This window comes from Capra hircus, chromosome 2 (genome assembly GCF_001704415.2).
Source record: "Capra hircus breed San Clemente chromosome 2, ASM170441v1, whole genome shotgun sequence".
Classification (NCBI taxonomy): domain Eukaryota; kingdom Metazoa; phylum Chordata; class Mammalia; order Artiodactyla; family Bovidae; genus Capra; species Capra hircus.
This window is the reverse complement of record NC_030809.1, coordinates 121679959-121703702: the sequence shown is the minus strand read 5'-3', so window position 1 is coordinate 121703702 and position 23744 is coordinate 121679959. Positions and strand designations below refer to the sequence as shown.

The following is a 23744-nucleotide window of genomic DNA, read 5'->3' as shown; positions in this document are numbered from 1 at the left end:
TATTAAGAAGAGGTGGCAAGAATACACAGAACTATCCAAAAAAGATCTTAATGACCCAGGTGACCATGATGGTGTGATCACTCACCTAGAGCCAGACATCCTGGAGTGTGAAGTCAAGTGGACTCTAGGAAGCATCACTACAAACAAAGCTAGTGGTGGAATTCCAGTTGAGCTATTTCAAATCCTGAAAGATGATGCTGTGGAAATGCTCCAATCAATATGCCAGCAAGTTTGGAAGACTCAGCAGTGGCCACGGGACTGGAAAATGTCAGTTTTCATTCCAATCCCAAAGAAAGGCAATGCCAAAGAGTGTTCAAACTACTACACAATTGCACTCATCCCACACACTAGTAAAGTAATGCTCATAATTCTCCAAGCCAGTCTCCAACAGCACATGAACCATGAACTCCCAGATGTTCAAGCTGGATTTAGAAAAGGCAGAGGAACCAGAGATCAAATTGCCAACATCTGTAGGATCATAGAGAAAGCAAGAGAATTCCAGAATAACATCTTCTTTATTAACTACACCAAAGCCTTTGATGTGTGGATCACAACAAACTGAGGAAAATTCTTCAAGAGATGGAAATACCAGATGACCTGACCTGCCTCCTGAGAAATCTGTATGCAGGCCAAGAAGCAACAGTTAGAATTGGACATTGAACAACAGACTTGTTCCAAATTGGAAAAGGAGTACATGGAATCTATATATTGTCACTCTGCTTATTTAACTTATATGCAGAGTTCAGTTCAGTTCAGTTGCTGAGTCGTGTCCGACTCTTTGTGACCCCATGGACTGCAACACTCCAGGCCTCCCTGTCCATCACCAACTTCCGGAGTTTACTCGAACTCATGTCCATTGAATCGGTGATGCCATCCAACCATCTCATCCTCTGTTGTCCCCTTCTCCTGCCTTCAGTCTTTCCCAGCATCAGGGTCTTTTCAAATGAGTCAGTGCTTTGTATCAGGTGGCCAAAATATTGGTTTCAGCTTCAGCATCAGTCCTTCCAATGAATATTCAGAACTGATTTCATTTAGGATGGACTGGTGGGATCTCCTTGCAGTCCAAGGGACTGTCAAGAGTCTTCTCCAACACCACAGCTCAAAAGCATCAATTCTTCTGTGCTCAGCTTTCCTTATAGTCCAACTCTCACATCAATACATGACTACTGGAAAACCATAGCTCTGACTCGATGGACTTTTGTTGGCAAAGTAATGTCTCTGCTTTAAAAAAATATGCTGTCTATGGGTTTGTCATATATAGCTTTTATTATGTCGAGATATGCTCCATCTATTCCTGCTTTCTGGAGGGTTTTATCATAAATGGATGTTGAATTGTTTCAAAGGCTTTATGTGCATCCATTGAGATAATCATATGGTTTTTATCATTCAATTTGTTAATGTGGTGTATTACATTGATTGATTTGTGGATACTGAAGAATCCTTGCATCTCTGGGATAAAGCCCACTTGGTCGTTATCCTCAGTGGTGAAAAACTGAATGCATTTCCCCTAAAGTCAGGAACAAGACAAGGGTGCCCACTCTCACCACTACTATTCAACATAGTTTTGGAAGTTTTGGCCACAGCAATCAGAGCAGAAAAAGAAATAAAAGGAATCCAGATTGGGAAACAAGTAGTAAAACTCTCACTTTTTTGCAGATGACATGATCCTCTACATAAAAAGCCCTAAAGATGCCACCAGAAAATTACTAGAGCTAATCAATGAATATAGTAAAGTTGCAGGATATAAAATTAACACACAGAAATCCCTTGCATTCCTATGCACTAACCATGAGAAAACAGAAAGAGAAATTAAGGAAACAATTCCATTCACCAATACAACAAAAAGAATAAAATACTTAGGAATATAACTACCTAAAGAAACTAAAGACCTATATATAGAAAACTATAAAACACTGATGAAAGAAATCAAAGAGGACACAAATACATGGAGAAATATACCATGTTCATGGATTGGAAGAATCAATATAGTGAAAATGAGTATACTACCCAAAGCAATCTATAGATTCAATGCAATCCCTATCAAGCTACCAATGGTATTTTTCACAGAGCTAGAACAAATAATTTCATGATTTGTATGAAAATACAAAAAACCCTAAATAGCCAAAGTAATCCTGAGAAAGAGGAATGGAACTGGAGGAATCAACCTGCCTGACTTCAGGCTAAACTATAAAGCTACAGTCATCAAGACAGTATGGTACTGGCACAAAGACAGAAATATAGATCAATGGAACAAAATAGAAAGCCCAGAGATAAATCTGTGCACCTATGGACACCTTGTCTTTGACAAAGGAGGCAAGAATATACAATGGAGAAAAGACAATCTCTTTAATAAGTGTTGCTGGGAAAACTGGTCAACCGCTTGTAAAAGAATGAAACTAGAACAGTTTCTAACACCATACAGAAAAATAAACTCAAAATGGATTAAAGATCTAAATGGAAGATCAGAAACTATAAGACTCCTAGAGGAAAATGTAGGCAAAACACTCTCCAAAATAAATCACAGCAAGATCCTCTATGACCCACCTCCCAGAGTAATGGAAATAAAAGCAAAAATAAACAAATGGGACCTAATTAAATTTAAAAGCTTTTGCATAATAAAGGAAACTATAAGCAAGGTAAATAGACAACCTTGAGAATGGGAGAAAATAATAGCAAACAAAGCAACTGACAATTAATCTCAAAAATATACAAGCAACTCCTGCAGCTCAATTCCAGAAAAATAAATGACCCAATCAAAAAATGGGCCAAAGAACTAAACAGACGTTTCTCCAAAGAAGACGTATAAATGGCTAACAAACACGTGAAAAGATGCTCAACATCACTCGTTAGTAGAGAAATGCAAATCAAAACCACAATGAGGTACTATCTCATGCAGTCAGAATGGCTGCTGTCCAAAAGTCTAGAAACAATAAATGCTCAAGAGAGTGTGGAGAAAAGGGAACCCTTTTAGACTGTTGGTGGGAATGCAAACTAGTACAGCCACTATGAAGAACAGTGTGGAGATTTCTTAAAAAACTGGAAATAGAACTGCCATATGACCCAGCAATCCCAAAGCTGGGCATACACACCAAGAAAACCAGAACTGAAAGAGACATGTGTACCCCAATGTTCATCGCAGCACTGTTTATAATAACCTGGACATGGAAGCAACCTAGATGTCCATCAGCAGATGAATGGATAAGAAAACTGTGGTACATATACACAATGGAGTATTACTCAGCCATTAAAAAGAACACATTTGAATCAGTTCTAATGAGGTGGATGAAACTGGAGCCTATTATACAGAGTGAATTAAGCCAGAAAGAAAAACACTAATACAGTATACTAACTCATATATATGGAATTTAGAAAGATAGTAACAATAACCCTATATATGAGATAGCAAAAGAGACATAGATGTATAGAACAGTCTTTTGGACTCTGTGGGAGAAGGCAAGGGTGGGATGATTTGAGAGAATAGCATTGAAACATATATATTATCATAGGTGAAACAGATCGCCAGTCCAGGTTTGATGCCTGAGACAGGGTGCTCAGGGATGGTGCACTGGGATGACCCAGAGGGATGGGATGAAGAGGGAGATGGGAGGGGGGTTCAGGATGGGGAACACGTGTACACCCATGGCTGATTCATGTCAATGTATGGCAAAGACATACATTATTGTAAAGTAATTAGCCTCCAATTAAAATAAATAAATTAAAACATGTATATGCTATCTAGGTTGGTCATAACTTTTCTTGCGAATAGTAAGCATCTTTAATTTCATGGCTGCAGTCACCATTTGCACTGATTTTGGAGACCAACAAAATAAATTCTGACACTGTTTCCACTGTTTCCCCATCTATTTTCCATAAAGTGATGGGACCAGATACCATGATCTTAGTTTTCTGAATGTTGAGTTTTAAGCCAACTTTTTCACTCTCCTCTTTCATTTTTATCCTGGAGTTCTTTAGTTCTTCTTCTCTTTCTGCCATAAGGGAAGTGTCATCTGCATATCTGAGGTTATTGATATTTCTCCCAGCAATCTTGATTCCAGCTTGTGCTTCATCCAGCCCAGCATCTCTCATGATGTACTCTGCATGTAAGTTAAATAAGCAGGGTGACAATATACAGCCTGATGTACTCCTTTCCCAATTTGGAACCGGTCTGTTGTTCCATGTCCAGTTCTAACTGTTGCCTCCTGACCTGCATACAGATTTCTCAAAAGGCAGGTCAGGTGGTCTGGTATTCCCATGTCTTGAAGAATTTTCCAGTTTGTTGTGATCCACACAGTCAAAAGCTTTGGCATAGTCAATAAAGCAGAAATAGATGTTTTTCCGCTACTCTCTTGCTTTTTTGTTGATTCAATGGATGCTGGCAACTTGATCTCTGATTCCTCTGCCTTTTCTAAATCCAGCTTGAACATCTGGAAGTTCGTGGTTCACATACTGTTGGAGCCTGGCTTGGAGAATTTTGAGCATTATTTTACTAGCATGTGAGATGAGTGCAACTGTGCGGTAGTTTGAACATTCACTCTTTGGCATTGCCTTTCTTTGGGATTAGAATGAAAACTGACATTTTCCAGTCCTGTGGCCACTGATGAGTCTTACAAACTTGCTGGCATATTGAGTGCAGCACTTCCACAGTATCATCTTTCAGGATTTGAAATAGCTCAACTGGAATTCCATCACCTCAGCTAGCTTTGTTTGTCATGCTGCTTCCTAAGGCCCACTTGACCTCACATTCCAGGATGTCTGGCTCTAGGTGAGTGATCATACCATCACGGTCACCTGGGTTATTAAGATCTTTTTTTAATAGTTCTACTGTGCATTCTTGCCACCTCTTCTTAATATCTTCTGCTTCTGTTAGGTCCATACCATTTCTGTCCTTTATTGTGCCCCTCTTTGCATGAAATGTTCCCTTGGTGTCTCTAATTTTCTTGAAGAGATGTCTAGTCTTTCCCATTCTACTATTTTCCTCTATTTCTTTGCATTGATCACTGAGGAAGGCTTTCTTATCTCTCCTTGCTATTCTTTGGCACTCTGCATTCAGATCAGTATATCTTTCCTTTTCTCCTTTGCTTTTCGCTTCTCTTCATTTCACATCTATTTATAAGGCCTCCTCGTACAGCTGTTTTGCTTTTTTGTATTTGTTTTTCTTGGGGACGGTCTTAGTGTACTTGATGCAGAGTACATCATAAGAAATGCAGGCTTGAATGTAGCACAAGCTGGAAACAAGACTGCTGGGAGAAATATCAATAATCTCACATATGAAGATGACACCACCCTTATGGCAGAAAGTGAAGAAGAACTAAAGAGGCTTTTGATGAAAGTGAAAGAAGAGAATGAAAAAGCTGGCTTAAAACTCAACACTCAGAAAAGTAAGATCATGGTGTCTGGTCCCATCACTTCATGGCAAATAGATGGGGAAACAGTGACAGACTTTATTTTCTTGGGCTGCAAAATCAATGCAGATGGTGAATGCAGCCATGAAAGTAAGACACTTCCTCCTTGGAAGAAAAGCTATGACCAACCTAGACAACATATTAAAAAGCAGAGACATTACTTTGCTGACAAGTGTCACCATAGTCAAAGCTATGGTTTTTCCAGTGGTCATGTATGGATGTGAAAGTTGGACCATACAAAAAGCTCAGTGCTGAAGAATTTATTCTTTTGAACTGTGGTTTTGGAAGAGTCCCTTAGACTGCCAGGAGATCAAACCAGTCAATTGTAAAGGAAATCAGTCCAGAATATTCATTGGAAGAACTGACAATGAAGCTGAAGCTGCAATACTTTGGCCACCTGATGTGAAGAACTGACTCATTGGAAAAGACCGTGATGCTGGGAAAGGTTGAAGGCAGGAGAAGGGGACAGAAGAGGATGAGATGGTTGGATGGCATTATCGACTCGATGGACATGAGTTTGAGTAGGCTCCAGGATTTGATGATGACAGGGAAGCCTGGGGTGCTGTAGTCCATGGGATCTCAAAGAGTAAGACATGACTTAGTGACTGAACTGAACTGTCCAACTTCCCAACCCTCCCTTGCTGAAAAGCCTCTTTTTCCCATTGTATATTTTTGCTTCCTTTGTCAAAGGTTAATTGACCATAAGTGTGTAAGTTTATTTCTGGGTTCAATTCTGTTCCATTGATCCATATGTGTGTTTTTGTGCCAGTATCACGATGTTTTGATTACTGTAGCTTTGTAGGATTGTCTGGAGTATGTTTACCTACTTTGTTCTTTTTCCTCAGGATTGCTTTGGCAATTCTCGGTCTTTTAATGGGTTCCATATTAAATTTAGGATTATTATAGTTCTGTGAAAAGTGTCATGGATAATTTGATAGGGATCGTATTAAATATGTAGATCATTTTTGTGTATTAAGGGCATTTTAACAACATTAATTCTTCCAACCCAAGAGCTTGGAATTCTTTCCATTTCTTTGAATCATCTGCAGTTTCTTTAATTAAGGTTTTATAGTTATTTCTAGCATTGTCTTTCACCTCTTTGGTCAGGTTTATTCCTAAGCTGGTTTTTTTTTTTTTTTTCTGATGTGATTTCAAAAGGAGTTATTTTATTATATCTTTTTGATATTTCATTGTTAGTATAAAGAAATGCATCAGATTTCTGTATGTTAATGTTGTATCCTGTGCTACTGTGATTAATCTGTTTATCCATTCTCGTACTTTGTGTGTAGAGTCTTTAGGTTTTCTACATAAAATATAATATCTTCTGCATATTGTTGCTTAGTTGTTCCGTCGAATCTTTTTGTGATCCCATGAACTGCTGCACACCAGGCCTCCCTGACCTTCAGTATCTCCCGGAGTTTGCTCAGACTCATGTCTATTGAGTCAGTGATGCCATCCAACCATCTCATCTTCTGTCTCTCCCTTCTTCTCCTGCTTTCTTTCATTCTCAGCATCGGGGTCTTTTCCAGTGAGTCAGCTCTTTGCATCAGATGGCCACAGTATTGGAGTTTCAGCTTCAGCATCAGTCCTTCCAATGTATATTCAGGGTTGATTTCCTTTAGGATTGACTGGTTTGATCTCCTTGCTGTCCATGGGATTCTTAAGAGTCTTCTCCAACACCACAGTTTGAAAGCATCAGTTTTTTTGGTGTTCAGCTTTCTTTATGGTCCAATTCTCACATCTGTACCTGACTACTGGAAAAACCATGGCTCTGTCTGCTTATAATGAGTTTCATCTCTTCCCTTCCAATTTGGATACTTTGTCTTTTTCTTGCTTGATTACTGTGGAACTTCCAATACTATTGAATAGCAGTGGTGAGACTGGGGCATCTTTGCCTTGTTCCAGATTTTAGCAGGAAGACTATCAGCTTTTCACACCACTAAGTATCGTATCTTCCCTGGTGGCTCAGACAGTAAAGCGTCTGTCTACAATGTGAGAAACCTGGTTTCAATCCCTGGGTTGGGAAGATTCCCTGGAGAAGGAAATGGCAACCCACTCCAGTACTCTTGCCTTGAAAATCCTATGGACGGAGGAGGTTGGTGCAGGCTACTATCCACAGGGTCGCAAAGAGTCAGGCACAACTGAGCAATTTCACTTTCACTTTCAAGTATTGTTATCAGCTGAGAGTTTGTCATAAGTAGCTTCCATTCTGTTGAGCTATGTTCCCTCTGTATGCACTTTGGTCAGAGGTTTTTTTTTTTATCATGAACAGTGTTGATATTTATCCAATGCTTTTTCTGTATTTATTGGGATGATTATGTGGGTTTTGTCTTTTCTTTTGTTGATATGGTGTATCATATTCGTTTGTGTATTTTAAACCATCCTGGAATGAATTTAGTCTGGTCATGGTCTTTGATGTGTTGTTGGATTTGGTTTGCTAATTTTCTTGAGAATTTTTGTATCTATATTCATCAAAGATACGGGCTGTAATTTTCTTTAGTATCCTTGTTTTCATATACATTTGTTTCTAGTTACTACCTTTGGGCTATAATGAAAAGTTCCCTGAAGATGACCTCTAAGCTGATATATCTTTGGATATAAAAATTCCTTTTCCTGCTTACCAACTTTCTCCAAAGTAACTAGCAGGTAAAAGACTTACTAATATAAATCCTTGCTACTAAAAGTACAGTTAATGGATTCGAAGCATTGGTTTCACCTGAGTGCTTCTAGAAATGCAGGAATGTGGAGCCAAGAAAGTAGGAGCCAGACCTATGCAATCAGAATCTTCATTTCCACAAAATCTCAGGTAATTTGATTTCCATGCATGGAGAAATAGAAAAGCATTACTCTAAGTGGTATTTAATGAGAACTTTTTTTGTTGTTCCAGAAGGAAAAAAATTCTTTTGTTGAAAATTGAAATTCAGTAATGACCACCTTCCATTTAAAAAAGGTGAAAGATATAATCAACTGAATGCAGAGTTTGAAAGAATAACAAGGAGAGATAAGAAAGCCTTCTTAAATGAACAGTGCAAATAGAGAAAATAGAATGGGAAAGACCAGAGATCTCTTCAAGAAAATTGGAGATACCAGGGGAACATTTTATGCAAGGATGGGCATGATAAAGGACAGAAGTCATTACCATGACATAACAGAAGCAGAAGAGATTAAGAAGAGGTGGCAACAGTACACAGAAGTATACAAAAATGGTCTTAATGACCCAGATAACAATGAGGTGCAGTCAGTCACCTAGAGCTAGACATCTTGGTCTTCAAAGTCAAATGGGCCTTTGGAAACTCTACTATGAACAAAGCCAGTGGAGGTGATGGAATTCCACCTGAGCTATTTCAAATCCTAAAAGATGATGCTGTTAAGGTGCTGCACTTATTATGCCAGCAAATTTGGAAAATTCAACAGTGGCCAGAGAACTTGGAAATGTCTGTTTTCATTTCGGTCTCAAAGAAAGGCAATGCCAAAGGCTATTCAAATTACCTTATGACTCCGCTTATTTCACATGCTATTAGTAGAAATGTTATGCTCAAAATCCTTCAAGCTAGGCTTGAACAGTACATGAACCAAGAACTTTCAGATGTATAAGTTGGGTTTAGAAAAAGGCAAAGGAACCAGAGATCAAATTGCCAACATTCATTGGATCATAGAAAAAGGAAGGGAATTCCAGAAAAACATCTACTTCTGCTTCATTGACTATGCTAAAGGCTTTGACTGTGTGGATCACAACAAAGTGTGTTAAATTCTTAGAGACAGGAACACCAGACCACCTTACCTGTCTCCTAAGAAACCTGTATGCAGGTCAAGAAGCAACAGTTAGAAACAGGCATTAACAATGCACTGGTTCAAAATTGGAAGAGGAGTATGTCAAGGCTGTATAGTGTCACTCTGATTGTTTAACTTGTATGCAGAGTATATCATGCAAAATGCTTGGCTAGATGAATCATAAGCTGGAATCAAGATTGGCAGGAGAAATATGACAGCCTTAGATATGCCGATGACACCACTCTAATGGCAGAAAGTGAAGAGGAACTAAAGAGCCTCTTGATGAGGATCAGAGAGGAGAGTGAAAAAGCTGGTTTAAAACTCAACATTCAGAAAACTAAGATCATGGCATCTTGTCCCATCACTTTATGGCAAATAGAAGGGGAAAAGTAGAAGCAGTGACAGATTTTATTTTCTTGGGGTCCAAAGTCACTGTGAACAGTGACTGCAGCCACGAAATTAGATGTTTGCTCCTTGGTAGGAAAGCTATAACAAACCTAGACAGCATATTAAAAAGCAGAGACATCACTTTGGCAACAAAGGTTGAGAGTCAGAGTTATGGATTTTCCAGTAGTCCTATACAGATGTGAGAGTTGAACCATAAAGAACACTGAGTGCCAAAAAACTGATGCTTTTGGATTCTGGGACCCTTGAAGAGTCCCTTGGAAAGCAAGATCAAACCAGTCAATCCTAAAAGAAATCAACGCTGAACATTTCATTGCAAGGACTGATGCTGAAGCTGAAGCTCCAATACTCTGGCTACCTCATGGGAAGAGCTGACTCATTAGAAAAGACCCTGATGTGGGAAAGACTGAAGGCAGGAGGAGAAGGGGACAGCAGAGGAAGAGATGGTTAGGACAGCATCACCAACTCTAATAGACATGAATTTGAGCAAACTCTGGGAGATAGTGAAGGACAGGTGAGCCTGGCCTGTTGCAGTCCATAAGGTCACAAATAGTCAGACATGACTAAGCAGCTGAACAACAAGAACTAAAATATTCTTAATTACTTAAACTCCATCCTTTCCATTTCCCATTAAGTCTTTACTGAAACTAAGTCTTTTTGGTAAAGACTTACATCTCCAACCATCCCAGGCTCCATCCTGCAAATTCTTTTTATGATTTTCATATTTTTCATTTGGTACTTCTAAACTTACCCATTCAGGAAAAAAAGGTGCTCTGTTCCTCCATTTAGACCCCCTCTCATTCATTTCAGCAGCTAGCATGGTGGCTTGAATACAGTAGCTTTCAAATGTTTGAGTACACAAAGCTTTAAAATGGGAGTAAACATGAAACTCTGACAGTACTTAAGTTCATTTTATTTTACGTGCAAACTTTGTAAGGGATTTGCCCATTGAATCAAGCTATTTAATACTGATTATCAAATGTTGGGTTCTTATATAGTCAGAAAAGAACTGTAAGTGGCTACAAAGCTGATTAGTTAAAAATCATTGACATCTGTATTAATATTAATATCAGTATAAATATCAGTGTTTGGTTTATATGTATCATTACTATTATTAGAATCAGGTAGTCAAATTGCTGAATTTGTCTGAGAATTTGACTGAATCTGGCCAGAGAATAAAGTAATATTTTAATGTCTGTTCTTTGTAGCTTAACAGTACAGTTTAAAGAGAACTTTTGACTCAGATGGTAATAATTAAGACTACAGAACTAGATGAGACCAAGAGGCATCAGTGCGCATTCCTTCTCCATGGTGGTCTAGTCTTAACAACATTTTTGAAAGCATCGTAGACGCCTTTTCAGGAAAAGAGAATTTTAGCCTAATAGATTATATGCTCTAATTCTTTTGGATCCTGTTACTTATCAAATCTAATCCAAATTCTTCATGTTGTGGTTCAAGAAAATAAATCACTAAAAACATGTTAGGCAAAATAAATACTTTATTAATTTTTTTTTTAGAAATCAGCCTTTGTGTGATGTGATAATTCAAACATTTAAAAAACCTTTTAGATATTCTTTCGAAGTATATTGTTAACCTCTCAACCACTTTTGATTAAAATTTCACACAAAGAAATATAATAGGAGTTGAAAATTATAAATGCTAAAGAATAATTCTAATAACATCTGGTTGTTACTTTACACATTTATTTAACATATACAAAACCAAATAGGAAACTACCTTCCTTCCCCCCCCACCCCCACTCCCCCCATAAAACAAGCAGTTCTCACTGGTTAAGAATGAATTAAAATTTGTTTATGAGAAAACAAAAATCTAAATTACTTCCATTATGAAAAAACAAAACCAGCTTATTCATTTCTATCCATTCAAGTCACAGGCCCCATTATTTTGGCAATACTCTACTATTTAGTCTAAAAGAAGAAACATGTCCTTATAATAAAGAAGTCTGGACAATGCAAAAAGTACATAGTGTTTAATATAAGACATGTTTCCAAAAACAAACAAACAAACAAAAATCCCCAAACTACATAAGCTACAATAAAATTACAATTGTCTTGGGTAAAATAACAATGCTTACAGTGTAAGAACATTAAGTAGTTTTAGGTAACATAAATTCTATCCTACTGCTATTAGTAACCTCCTCAAGAATTAAAAGCAGTTTTTACAACAGGATAATTTTTCTTCTTGGAAGTGACACTAATTAACAGCAGTGGAGGGAGTATCATTGGTTGTTTCAAGCTCTCAAAAAATGAATCAGTTATTGCACAGTAAATACCTCATAGAGGTCAGTGTTTTAAGAAGCTAGTCTGAAGAAATATGTTATTTATAAGTTGGTTAAGTTTGGAAGTTTTCAAGTTTTAAAATTAATTCTACCTAGGCAATCAACTGGAAAATACTGACATACAAATAAATATTAGGCTTTTCAAATGACTATGGTTTTGACAGTTTAGAAAAGAAATAAAGTCAGCAAAGTGCCTATGTTTCTATGTTTTTTGAAAAGATATGCACAGAAGAAATAAACATTGTATACAGTAGCCCAGCTCAGCAGCAAGTATCTTCTGAAGCACAAATGACATCCCCACCAGTGTATATCCTTGATAACTCTAGTATCACGCAGCTAATAGGACCCACGCAAACCTTAAAAAAAGAAAGAAAAGTAAAAATTAAGCATTTTTCAATTACTACTGAAAAGTCTTTAAAAGGAAGGATGAGAATAAAGATCCTCCATTATCTATTATGACATGATTAGATATAAGACCTAATGTACTATGTACAATGAGACCTATGGGATACGTTTCTTTAAAAAACAAAAGACAATCAATGAATATAGTAAAGTTGCAGGATATAAAATCAACACACAGAAATCCCTTGCATTCCTATACACGAATAATGAGAAAGTAGAAAAAGAAATTAAGGAAACAATTCCATTCACCATTGCAACGAAAAGAATAAAATACTTAGGAATATATCTACCTAAAGAAACTAAAGACCTATATATAGAAAACTATAAAACACTGATGAAAGAAATCAAAGAGGACACTAATAGATGGAGAAATATACCATGTTCATGGATCGGAAGAATCAATATAGTGAAAATGAGTATAATACCCAAAGCAATTTACAAATTCAATGCAATCCCTGTCAAGCTACCAGCCACATTTTTCACAGAACTAGAACAAATAATTTCAAGATTTGTATGGAAATACAAAAAACCTCGAATAGCCAAAGCAATCTTGAGAAAGAAGAATGGAACTGGAGGAATCAACTTGCCTGACTTCAGGCTCTACTACAAAGCCACAGTCATCAAGACAGTATGGTACTGGCACAAAGACAGACATATAGATCAATGGAACAAAATAGAAAGCCCAGAGATAAATCCACACACATATGGACACCTTATCTTTGACAAAGGAGGCAAGAATATACAATGGAGTAAAGACAATCTCTTTAACAAGTGGTGCTGGGAAAACTGGTCAACCACTTGTAAAAGAATGAAACTAGATCACTTTCTATCACCGTACACAAAAATAAACTCAAAATGGATTAAAGATCTAAATGTAAGATCAGAAACTATAAAACTCCTAGAGGAGAACATAGGCAAAACACTCTCAGACATAAATCACAGCAGGATCCTCTATGATCCACCTCCCAGAATTCTGGAAATAAAAGCAAAAATAAACAAATGGGATCTAATTAAAATTAAAAGCTTCTTACAACAAAGGAAAATATAAGCAAGGTGAAAAGACAGCCTTCTGAATGGGAGAAAATAATAGCAAATGAAACAACTGACAAACAACTAATCTCAAAAATATACAAGCAACTTCTGCAGCTCAATTCCAGAAAAATAAACGACCCAATCAAAAAATGGGCCAAAGAACTAAACAGACATTTCTCCAAAGACGACATACGGATGGCTAACAAACACATGAAAAGATGCTCAACATCACTCATTATTAGAGAAATGCAAATCAAAACCACAATGAGGTACCACTTCACACCAGTCAGAATGGCTGCGATCCAAAAATCTGCAAGCAATAAATGCTGGAGAGGGTGTGGAGAAAAGGGAACCCTCCTACACTGTTGGTGGGAATGCAAACTAGTACAGCCACTATGGAGAACAGTGTGGAGATTCCTTAAAAAATTGCAAATAGAACTGCCTTATGACCCAGCAATCCCACTTCTGGGCATACACACCGAGGAAACCAGAATTGAAAGAGACACATGTACCCCAATGTTCATCGCAGCACTGTTTATAATAGCCAGGACATGGAAACAACCTAGATGTCCATCAGCAGATGAATGGATAAGAAAGCTGTGGTACATATACACAATGGAGTATTACTCAGCCGTTAAAAAGAATTCATTTGAATCAGTTCTGATGAGATGGATGAAACTGGAGCCAATTATACAGAGTGAAGTAAGCCAGAAAGAAAAACACCAATACAGTATACTAACACATATATATGGAATTTAGGAAGATGGCAATGACGACCCTGTATGCAAGACAGGAAAAAAGACACAGATGTGTATACCGGACTTTTGGACTCAGAGGGAGAGGGAGAGGGTGGGATGATTTGGGAGAATGGGAATTCTAACATGTATACTGTCATGTAAGAATTGAATCGCCAGTCCATGTCTGACGTAGGGTGCAGCTTGCTTGGGGCTGGTGCATGGGGATGACCCAGAGAGATGTTGTGGGGAGGGAGGTGGGAGGGGGGTTCATGTTTGGTAACACATGTAAGAATTAAAGATGTTAAAATTTAAAAAAAAATAAAAAATAAAAAAAAAATAAATAAAAAAATAAAAATAAAAAACAAAAGACACTAAAAATTTATGATTAAGTCTTAAAATCTTGGACACAACTGAAGCAACTTGGTATGCACGCATGCTTGAAATCTTGATCCATTTGAAGTAATATTATAATCAGGGCAGTGCTATCAAAATTCAGGTTTGAAGGTCCCAATTTCCCCAATTCCAGAATTTATTTACTATAATGAAATTTCAATAAAATGATAAAATATCAATATCACTTGGAGGTTTGAGATTATGAGATTTGACTTACACTTCAAATGAGGTTATAGAAGGTTTTCACAGTGTAAAATAACATATTATATACTTCCTAAAAATAAAAATTTAGCTAGGGGAACAGACCTATATACTAAGAAAAAGCATTAAAAACTAAGTACTAAGTTGCTGCTGCTAAGTCACTTCAGTCGTGTCCGACTCTGTGCGACCCCAGGGACTGCAGCCCACCAGGCTCCTCCGTCCATGGGATTTTCCAGGCAAGAGTACTGGAGTGGGGTGCCATTGCCTTCTCCAAAGTACTAAGTTACAATTAGCTAAACAAAGAAATTCAGAAAAATTTACCTATAAATTCCATTAGTGACTATCTTGCTTAGAATTGGATGCTTTACTGGAAGATACTGCTGCCAGAAGTCCACTTACAATTTCCCGTCTGATTTCCCCAACAATAGACTCTTTAATCTAGAATGGAAAAAGAAGAAAATGAGAACTTAACAGTATCACTATAATCCATTTTATTCTCTTATCAGAAAAAACAAGTAAATAACATTTAATTTCTACAGTCAGCTAAACTACAGAGAAAACTAAATCTTCGTGTAAATCCTTCATGAAATACAGAGAGAGATCAGGGAATCATATCCATCTATACTCAAACTCAGATCATGTTCTGATCATGTTGTCTGCTGCTGCTGCTAAGTCGCTTCAGTCGTGTCCGACTCTATGCGACCTCATAGACGGCAGCCCATGAGGCTCCCCTGTCCCTCGGATTCTCCAGGCAAGAACACTGAAGTGGGTTGCCATTTCCTTCTCCAATGCATGAAAGTGAAAGGTGAAAGTGAAGTCGCTCAGTCGTGTCCGACTCTTAGCGACCCCATGGACTGCGGCCCACCAGGCTCTTCCGTCCATGGGATTTTCCAGGCAAGAGCGCTGGAGTGGGGTGCCATTGCCTTCTCCGGAGATCTTGTCTAACATAATTCAAATAACTCCATTACAAAATAACACAATTCTCAAGTTGAAAGCATTAACATATGTTAAAACTTCATAGAAAATTTACCCTATGACACAAAATAACCTGAAAGAACTGACTAAATATTATGTTCACTTTTATGTTTTTTTCTTTAATTAATGTCTATCTACCTAATGGCAGAAAGCAAAGAGGGACTAAAGAGTCACTTGATAAAAGTGAAAGAGAAGAGTGAAAAAGCTGGCTTAAAACTCAACATTCAAAAAACTAAGATCATGGCATCTGGTCCCATCACTTTAAGGCAAATAGATGGGGAAACATTGGAAACAGTGACAGACTTTATTTTCTTGGGCTCCAAAATCACTGTAGATGGTAAATGTAGCCATGAAATTAAAAGATGCTTGCTCCTTGGAAGAAAAGCTATAACAAACTTAAGACAGCATATTAAAAAGCAGAGACATCACTTTGCCAACAAAGGTCCATATAGTCAAAGCTATGGTTTTTCCAGTAGTCATGTGTGGATGTGAGTTGGACCATAAAGGAGGCTGAGCATGGAAGAATTGATGCTTTTGAACTGTGGTGTTGGAGAAGACTCTTGGGAGTCCCGTGGACAGAAAGGAGATCAAACAGGTCAATCCTAAAGGAAATCAACCCTAAATATTCATTAGAAGGACTGATGCTGAAGCTGAAGCTCCAATACTTTGGCCACCTGATGGGAAGAAGTGACTCATTGGAAAAGCCCCTGATGCTGGGAAAGACTGAGGTAGGAGGAGAAGGGGATGACAGAGGATGAGATGGTTGGATGGCATCACTGACTCAATGGACATGAGTTTGAGCAAGCTCCAGGAGATGGTGAAGGACAGGGAAGCCTGGCATGCTGCAGCCCATGTGGTAGGAAAGAGTCAGACATGACTGAGAGACTAAACACCACCACCAAAACAACCATAAACTCTAAATAAATCAGTATTTAGTTGTATGGTACGTTTGTCACCTGACTGAAAATTTTGCTTTGGATAAGTATTTACATGTCATTTCATTGTTGGAAAACGCAAACAGATCTAGGGGCAACGACAGTTCCCTCAAGATTTTCTCCTCCAGGTGTCCAACACTACACATGCACACCTGCATCTCTTTCTCTCTGATTTGTGACCCCATGGAGTGCAGCCCACAAATCTCCTCTGTCTATGGGATTTTCCAGGCAAGAAAACTTGGGTGGGTTGCCATTTCCTCCTCCAAGGGATCCTCCGGACCCAGGGATCAAACCCACAGCTCCTGCATGTCCTGTACTGGCCACAGATTCTCTACCACTGGGCCACCTGGGAAGCCCAGTGCATCACCCCTGAGTAGCCCTTTCCGAAGGCTTTACATGTGTGTTTCCTCAAATAAACTGATAATGCCTTCCTGAATCAGCACTCAAAACACACTCAACCAGCTTTTAAAAATTCTACATTTCCAGTTTCCTGCCAGCCTGATCTCCCTCCTAAAATGTTCCTAAGTACATCTTGAACACATCTCAATGGAAGTCTTTCCAAAAATGGCTCTGTAATAATGTCATGCAATATATACATTATATAATATATATATATATTTATACATAAATATTCAGAGAAACAAATGCTCCTTAACTACCAGCTATCTGTACTGAAACATATTTAAATAAATAAAATCTTCTCATTTTACCTTCTACCAGTGTCTCTAAACTTTAAACATCAAAGGTCTGCTAAGTTCACAGTCCTTCAGATTTGTCTTTTAAACAAATACATATTGGATACAAATATGATACCAGAATTTCTTTGCCATAGCATACAAGTACAAATGCAGCGTGTTAAATTAGATCCTCTGTAAATCCATATTTACAAGACAATGAGTTAGCAGAGTCTTTCAGTCCTGCTGTCCAATGCACATCTCATCACACTTCACTCAAAAATTTTTTTTCATTCTTCATCATTCAAAAACAAACTAGCCCAAAAGTATTATCTATAAACCAAAAAAGTATACCAATATTTGGGGGGTGGGGATGGGTACAGACATCAGTGCAGTAAAACATAAAAAGTCTCTACCAGGGATGTTATTATCTAGGTGGACCCAGAACAAACACTTCATAAAATATTAAAAAGGAAAAAATGTTAACTCATTAATGATGTAAGAACAGAATAAAAAATGAGAGACTAGTATGGGATAAGAGAGGAAAAAGTTATCAGAGAATACAAAATTTTAACATAGTGAGATGAAAAAGTAAGGCCAACTGCAGACAACAGTGAGGATGAGAGCAGCAGCAAGAGCACCGTAAGAGAGCGAGCAGCAGGGAGCCCAGCTGATAAGACAGTTCCCACTAGTGAGAGAGCAGACGGGAATCCGAACGGGAAGGGAGTGCTCAAACGGAAGCTCATCAGTGTGTGCTGGCACATAGTAAGTGCTCAATGAATGTCTGAATAAATGCCATCAACGAGAGAATGAAAGAGTATCACACACAAAAAAGAACAAAGTGAAAAACAAAGCACTACACATAAGCACTGGAAAATGACAAAATGCCTTTGATAATTTATTGAAGTAATAAATGTATGAACGAATAAATTAGTTCCAAAGTCTCCCACGTTACAGAGGTGGGGAAGGATAAGCAGTGAGAAAATCAGTGGAATGGAAGGTGAAGTCCATTTTATAACTTCCAAAAAGTAATATCCACTGAAGACAGACTACTTGAGATCAAGGAAGGAATGCACATTGGCATATTAACAAGATGACAGCAAGCCCAAAGTGTGGGACAACACATCCATTTATTAGCCTCTACTGAGTGCCTCCTGTGCAGCAGCCATTATTACAGAGATCACTAATAGCATTGTAGTAAGAACACAAGCAAGCTGTGTATTTACCAAAATACATATAAAAGTGTGCCAGATGAAATACACTTACTCAGAGGCATGGACCAAGCCTAGGAACTTCACTGAACAAAGAAGAAAACTCTACACAGAGCAATCTATCTTTATACTCTGACATTTAATTCTGTTCAATTTGCTTCTGTGGACACATGCTCATTTATTCTATTAAGTAATCTTTTTTACTTACTTTTTCTTTTGGTGTTCTCTTTCAAAAGAATTCTACTGTATCAGTATTATAAGTAATGAAAGCATTCTTTTAAAAAACTTCACATACGGTGAAATAATGGAAACAAAGGCCTGACGGACATCGTTGTTTTCATGCACCCATGAGAACAATAAGAAAACTTCCCTGGAAGTGTTTGCCAAACATGCTTAATCCTCACCGGCAAAACTGTTCAACCCAAGCTTAAATCTTCCCTGCCTGAATAATGGCTTTGTTTATGGGGTTAGAGACCCAGAATTTGCTGGGAAGACAATTCTGTTTTTCTTGGTAGCTGATACAATAAGTGTTTAAAAGAACTGGAATTCAGTACTATTATATTTAAGGAAAATGATTACCCATTTTAAATGAGCAGAATCAAGACTAATCTGAATTTTAAATATTTTGCAAAGTTTAACAGAATACCATCATAACTGAGCTAAAATGATAATAACCCAAATGATTTTTTAAATTATAGATGACATTAGACTAATTTATCCATTAAGATATGCTTTTAAAGTGCTTCAAAAGAGTGTTTTTTTTTTTCAAGGACATCAATGTTCCTCTTATGCCCTGTTTCATCTACTATACAATTTGCTTGGTAAGCTTTTTTGGAGACAGTTAAAAGGGTCAGTGTTAAGCTAAAGTTCCTCCAAACTATGTCAAATTCTGAATCAGGAAGTTTCTAATTAACAGTAACAAATTCTGAAAAATTCTTCAAACATTTGTCTCACATGTCAGTCCTTCAAATTATAAAATCTCCTATATTTAATAGGGAGGTTCTTATAAATGATTAAGTAATTCTCTAGCACCACCACACTATGATGGGAACAACCAAGTTTTCTGTATATGCTAAGTTCTACCAGCCCAAAAAAATCAATGTTCTGGTTTAGGGATGCTGTGAAAGTGAAAGTGAAAGTTGCTCAGTCTTGTCTGCCTCTTTGCGACCCCACAGACTATCCATGGAATTCTCCAGGCCAGAATATTGGAGTGGGTAGCCATTCCCTTCTCCAGCAGATCTTCGTGACCCAGGAATCAAACCAGGGTCTCCTGCATTGCAGGTGGATTCTTTATCAACTGAGCTATGAGGAAATCACTCACAGCACATATCAGGCTCCATTAACAACATTAAAAATGAGGACTCAAGTGTACATTAAGAGCGTATTTATGCCAAATGACTATATGAAGTTCAGTTTCCAAGGAAATTTTTCAAACCAGAGCAAGCTAAGGGAACAAAAATACAACATTTTGTGTCAAGGGAGATGCTGCTGCTGCTAAGTCACTTCAGTCGTGTCCGACTCTGTGCGACCCCATAGACGGCAGCCCACCAGGCTCCCCCGTCCCTGGGATTCTCCAGGCAAGAACACGGGAGTGGGTTGCCATTGCCTTCTCCAATGCATGAAAGTGGAAAGTGAAAGTGAAGTCGCTCAGTCGTGTCCGACCCTCAGCGACCCCATGGACTGCAGCCTTCCAGGCTCCTCCGTCCATGGGATTTTCCAGGCAAGAGTACTGGACTGGGGTGCCAGATGTGGAGTACCTTAAAACTGATTTCCTCAGTTAACAAATACATTGTGGAGAAAAATAATTACTTCAGTTCAGTTCAGTCACTCAGTCGTGTCCAACTCTTTGAGACCCCATGAATCGCAGCACGCCAGGCCTCCCTGTCCATCACCAACTCCCGGAGTTCACTCAGATTCACGTCCATCGAGTCAGTGATGCCATCCAGCCATCTCATCCTCTGTCGTCCCCTTCTCCTCCTGCCCCCAATCCCTCCCAGCATCAAAGTCTTTTCCAATGAGTCAACTCTTCGCATGAGGTGGCCAAAGTACTGGAGTTTCTACTCAAAAATTGACCTTTGACGTGAAACACCATCAGTCACACCTAACTAACTGAGCAAGGTGGCTGTATAGAGACTGCTAAACATTAGCCAGACACAACCAACCTACAAAATAATTACATTTATAGGACAAATAAATTTATAGAATTAAGATCTTTTAAATTTCAAGTTGGTAATTCATGTCATGAAAAGAAATGACGTACATGCAGTGTCTTCTGCTATTGACAGAATGCTTGTTTTGTAAGTGTTAATTTGTCTGAATGTCAGCTGAACCTAGGAACAGAGTACCCAACATGTACAAACATTAAACAGCTACTAGATTTCTTAGTTCACTGTGTTATGAAGCACACCTATCTGCATCTGGCATTACAATTTCTGTTGGATTTCATTATCTCCGCCCTCTACCACTTCACAGTAACTGACAAGTAACTTATTTTGCAGCCCTTCCAAAATCCAATTCCAGAAGCAAATTTCAGGTCTTTCTCAAGGCAGCGTCACACTATTGAAGCATTTATTTCTTAACAAAACAGTGTTACTGTTTTTATTAGGTTTTCACCTTTTCAAAAATATATCACTGACAAAAGTTTTTAATGGTATGCTTCTAATACTACTTTCCCCATGAGCTCTGTAGTTTTTACGGCACAAATATGCATAGCATGATTTTTAGGAATGCCTATATTAATGTTATAAAAAGCAAAACTGACTGTATTTTCAAGGTACTTCTCAAGCTGCTGTCATGCAGCTGTAAATGATGGCACCTCATACATGAACTAGTCTCTGGACCCAGAGAAGCAATGGCTCATTTGAAAAAAACATTTGGGTATGTTGCCACCATTCTTAAAAAACAAACAAACAAACTTAATTTTGTACTGGGTACAGCCCATTAGCAATGTTGTGATAATTTCAGATGAAGAGTGAAGGGACTCAGCCATATATATACATGTATCCACTTTCCCCCAAACTCCCTTCCCATCCAGGCTGCCACATAACATTGAGCAGAGTTCCATGTTCTATAAAGTTACCATTTTAAATATAGCACTGTGTCCATGCCCATCCCAAACTTCCTAACTATCCTACCCTCTCCCCTCCCCCTGCCAACCATAAATTCAGTTCTCTAAGTTTACAAGTCTCTTTCTGTTTGTAAGTAAGTTCAATTGTATCATTTCTTTACAGATTCCACATACAAGGGATGTTATATTTCTCCTTCTCTGTTATTCACTCAGTATGACAATCTTTAGGTCCACGCATGTTGCTGCAAATTGCTGCCACCATTCTTGACCTATAACCACTAAAAATTTGTTCAATGTTACTCACAAATTAATTCTAAAAATGTGTTACACTCACATTACTGAATTTATTTATTGGAAGTACAAAGATTAAAAAGAAGGAGCTTTTAGAAGATAAGCTGACTCATCTCTCTGGTTCATTTTGGTATTTTCCATTTCTAAATCCTTCCTTCTCAATACATTATACTAAATGCTTTTCTGTATGATTTTTCAACTGTTCCTTGAGTTAGTTCTATTTACTTTCCTACTAGACTTTAGGCTTAAGGATTTCATGGTCTTACATCCATTTTTCTTTTCTCCTTTACAGAGCAGGTACTCATTAAGACACCTGTAAACCATTTTTTAAAAACACAGTAGGCTATTCTTCTTTTTACTAATGGAAAGAATGAATGATCCTTTTTATCATGGATTTTAGTATCCCAGTTGGAAAGAACTATGAATAATTGCAGTTCTTCCTCAGAATTACTCTTAAGACAGAGACAGAATGAAAAAATAAATTCAACACATGTAATTTTTATCTTATGCACTCTACTGAACTTTGCATCCAAAGACACAATGTGATTTGAAAAAAAGGAAAAAAAAAAAGTCATTCATAAATATGTATCTATAGCAGTCTCCTTTTTTAAATGATATCCATACTGTTCCTTACTATGTGATCCTGGTGCCAAAAGCAACTATTTTACTAATTTCTCAAATATTTTGCCTTTGATGACTAGTCTTCCTAAGTTGCTGCAGTCCTTTCGGTAACCTAGAACTATTGCTAAATGTTTCAGGTCTGCATACTGCTAATCACACAGGGTAAATTTAATCCTATATTTCTATCTTTGAATGGCTTACTTAATTTCTATAGGTTTCTACTCAGCTCACTAAACCAAATAGATTAAATGCTTCATACTTCTTAAAATCTCAACTGACATTATAAAATGGCAGATTTTAATCTTGGAAGAGATCTAAAAAAATCCTTAATTTTACAAAGGTGGAAACAGAGGTTTAAAGTCCTCGTCACATGTTCACCTATTTTAAAACCTACACATACCTTCTTCACCAGAGTGAATATAGAGAGTCGCAATTATTTCACATGGGAGTATGAAATTTGCAGAAACAGCATTACAAACATAATAGACATGAGCTGGATCAATGGGAAAATTACTGAATACAGTGAATCAGAGGAGAGTCTTATAAATAATTAATGTTAAAACCTATTCAAAATAAATTAATTAAGCATAGATTTTACTCACCTCCCTTATGACTTGCTGTAACTCATCTTGCTCCACATTTTTATGCACTTCCTCAGCAGCTGGCAATAATGAGACTTTTCCATGTTCTTCCTCCACTTCAGATTTAGGTCCTACAGCTTCTGAGGTTTCTTCAATTGCTCCAGCTTCCTCAGAACCTTCCACATCTGGAGGTGTCTGCACAGATCCTGTTCTAGAAGGAGCAGTTGGTGTTAGGGCCACTGATGCTCGGAATAATTTCTTGCTTGGTACCAGATGGGTTTTGGGTTTGCCCACTGAGTCAATAGGAGGTACTCCAGTTCTTCTACTGGCATGAGAGGGACCAGAACATACAGAAGATGACTCTGATGTTGCTTGGGAAAAAACAGATTCTGAGCTTTCTCCAGGAGGAATTTCAAATCCCATTTCTCCATGGCCCAGGCCCAATTCAGACTTTAGGTATGACTGTTCCCGCATCAGTTCAGTGACCTAGAGATCAGAAAAACTGTAATTCTTCTCTCTTTAAATTAAGATTGGCAGTTAAAAGAAGATTAATATCCTCGATGCTGCCCCAAATCATTTAACTTGTAGAGACATGATTCAAATGCACTCATTTAGTTACTAACCAATTTCATTTGCAAAAACAGCAAGAAAAATTCAAATTCACAGTGAGATCAAGCCATAAAATGTTTAACTAGGCTATAGCTGGATGAAATTTTACTTGGTTCCACATGGGTGTCCAAATTACTT

General features: G+C 37.8%; 1 protein-coding gene across 3 annotated transcripts in view; it reads right to left on the bottom strand.

The window, feature by feature from the left end:
* Positions 11057–23744, bottom strand: part of SSFA2 (sperm specific antigen 2) — a 39817-nt gene continuing 27129 nt past the window's right edge. The window contains exons 16-18 of one of the 3 annotated variants that reach the window (XM_018065361.1): positions 23019–23483; positions 14964–15080; positions 11057–12233 (exon numbers count right to left, since the gene is read on the bottom strand). In XM_018065361.1, coding sequence (XP_017920850.1) covers positions 14976–15080; positions 23019–23483 — 570 coding nt within the window. In that variant the 3' untranslated portion in view covers positions 11057–12233; positions 14964–14975. The remainder of the gene's footprint in view (positions 12234–14963; positions 15081–23018; positions 23484–23744) is intronic. The other 2 variants (XM_018065378.1, XM_018065369.1) reach the window with 2 other exon arrangements.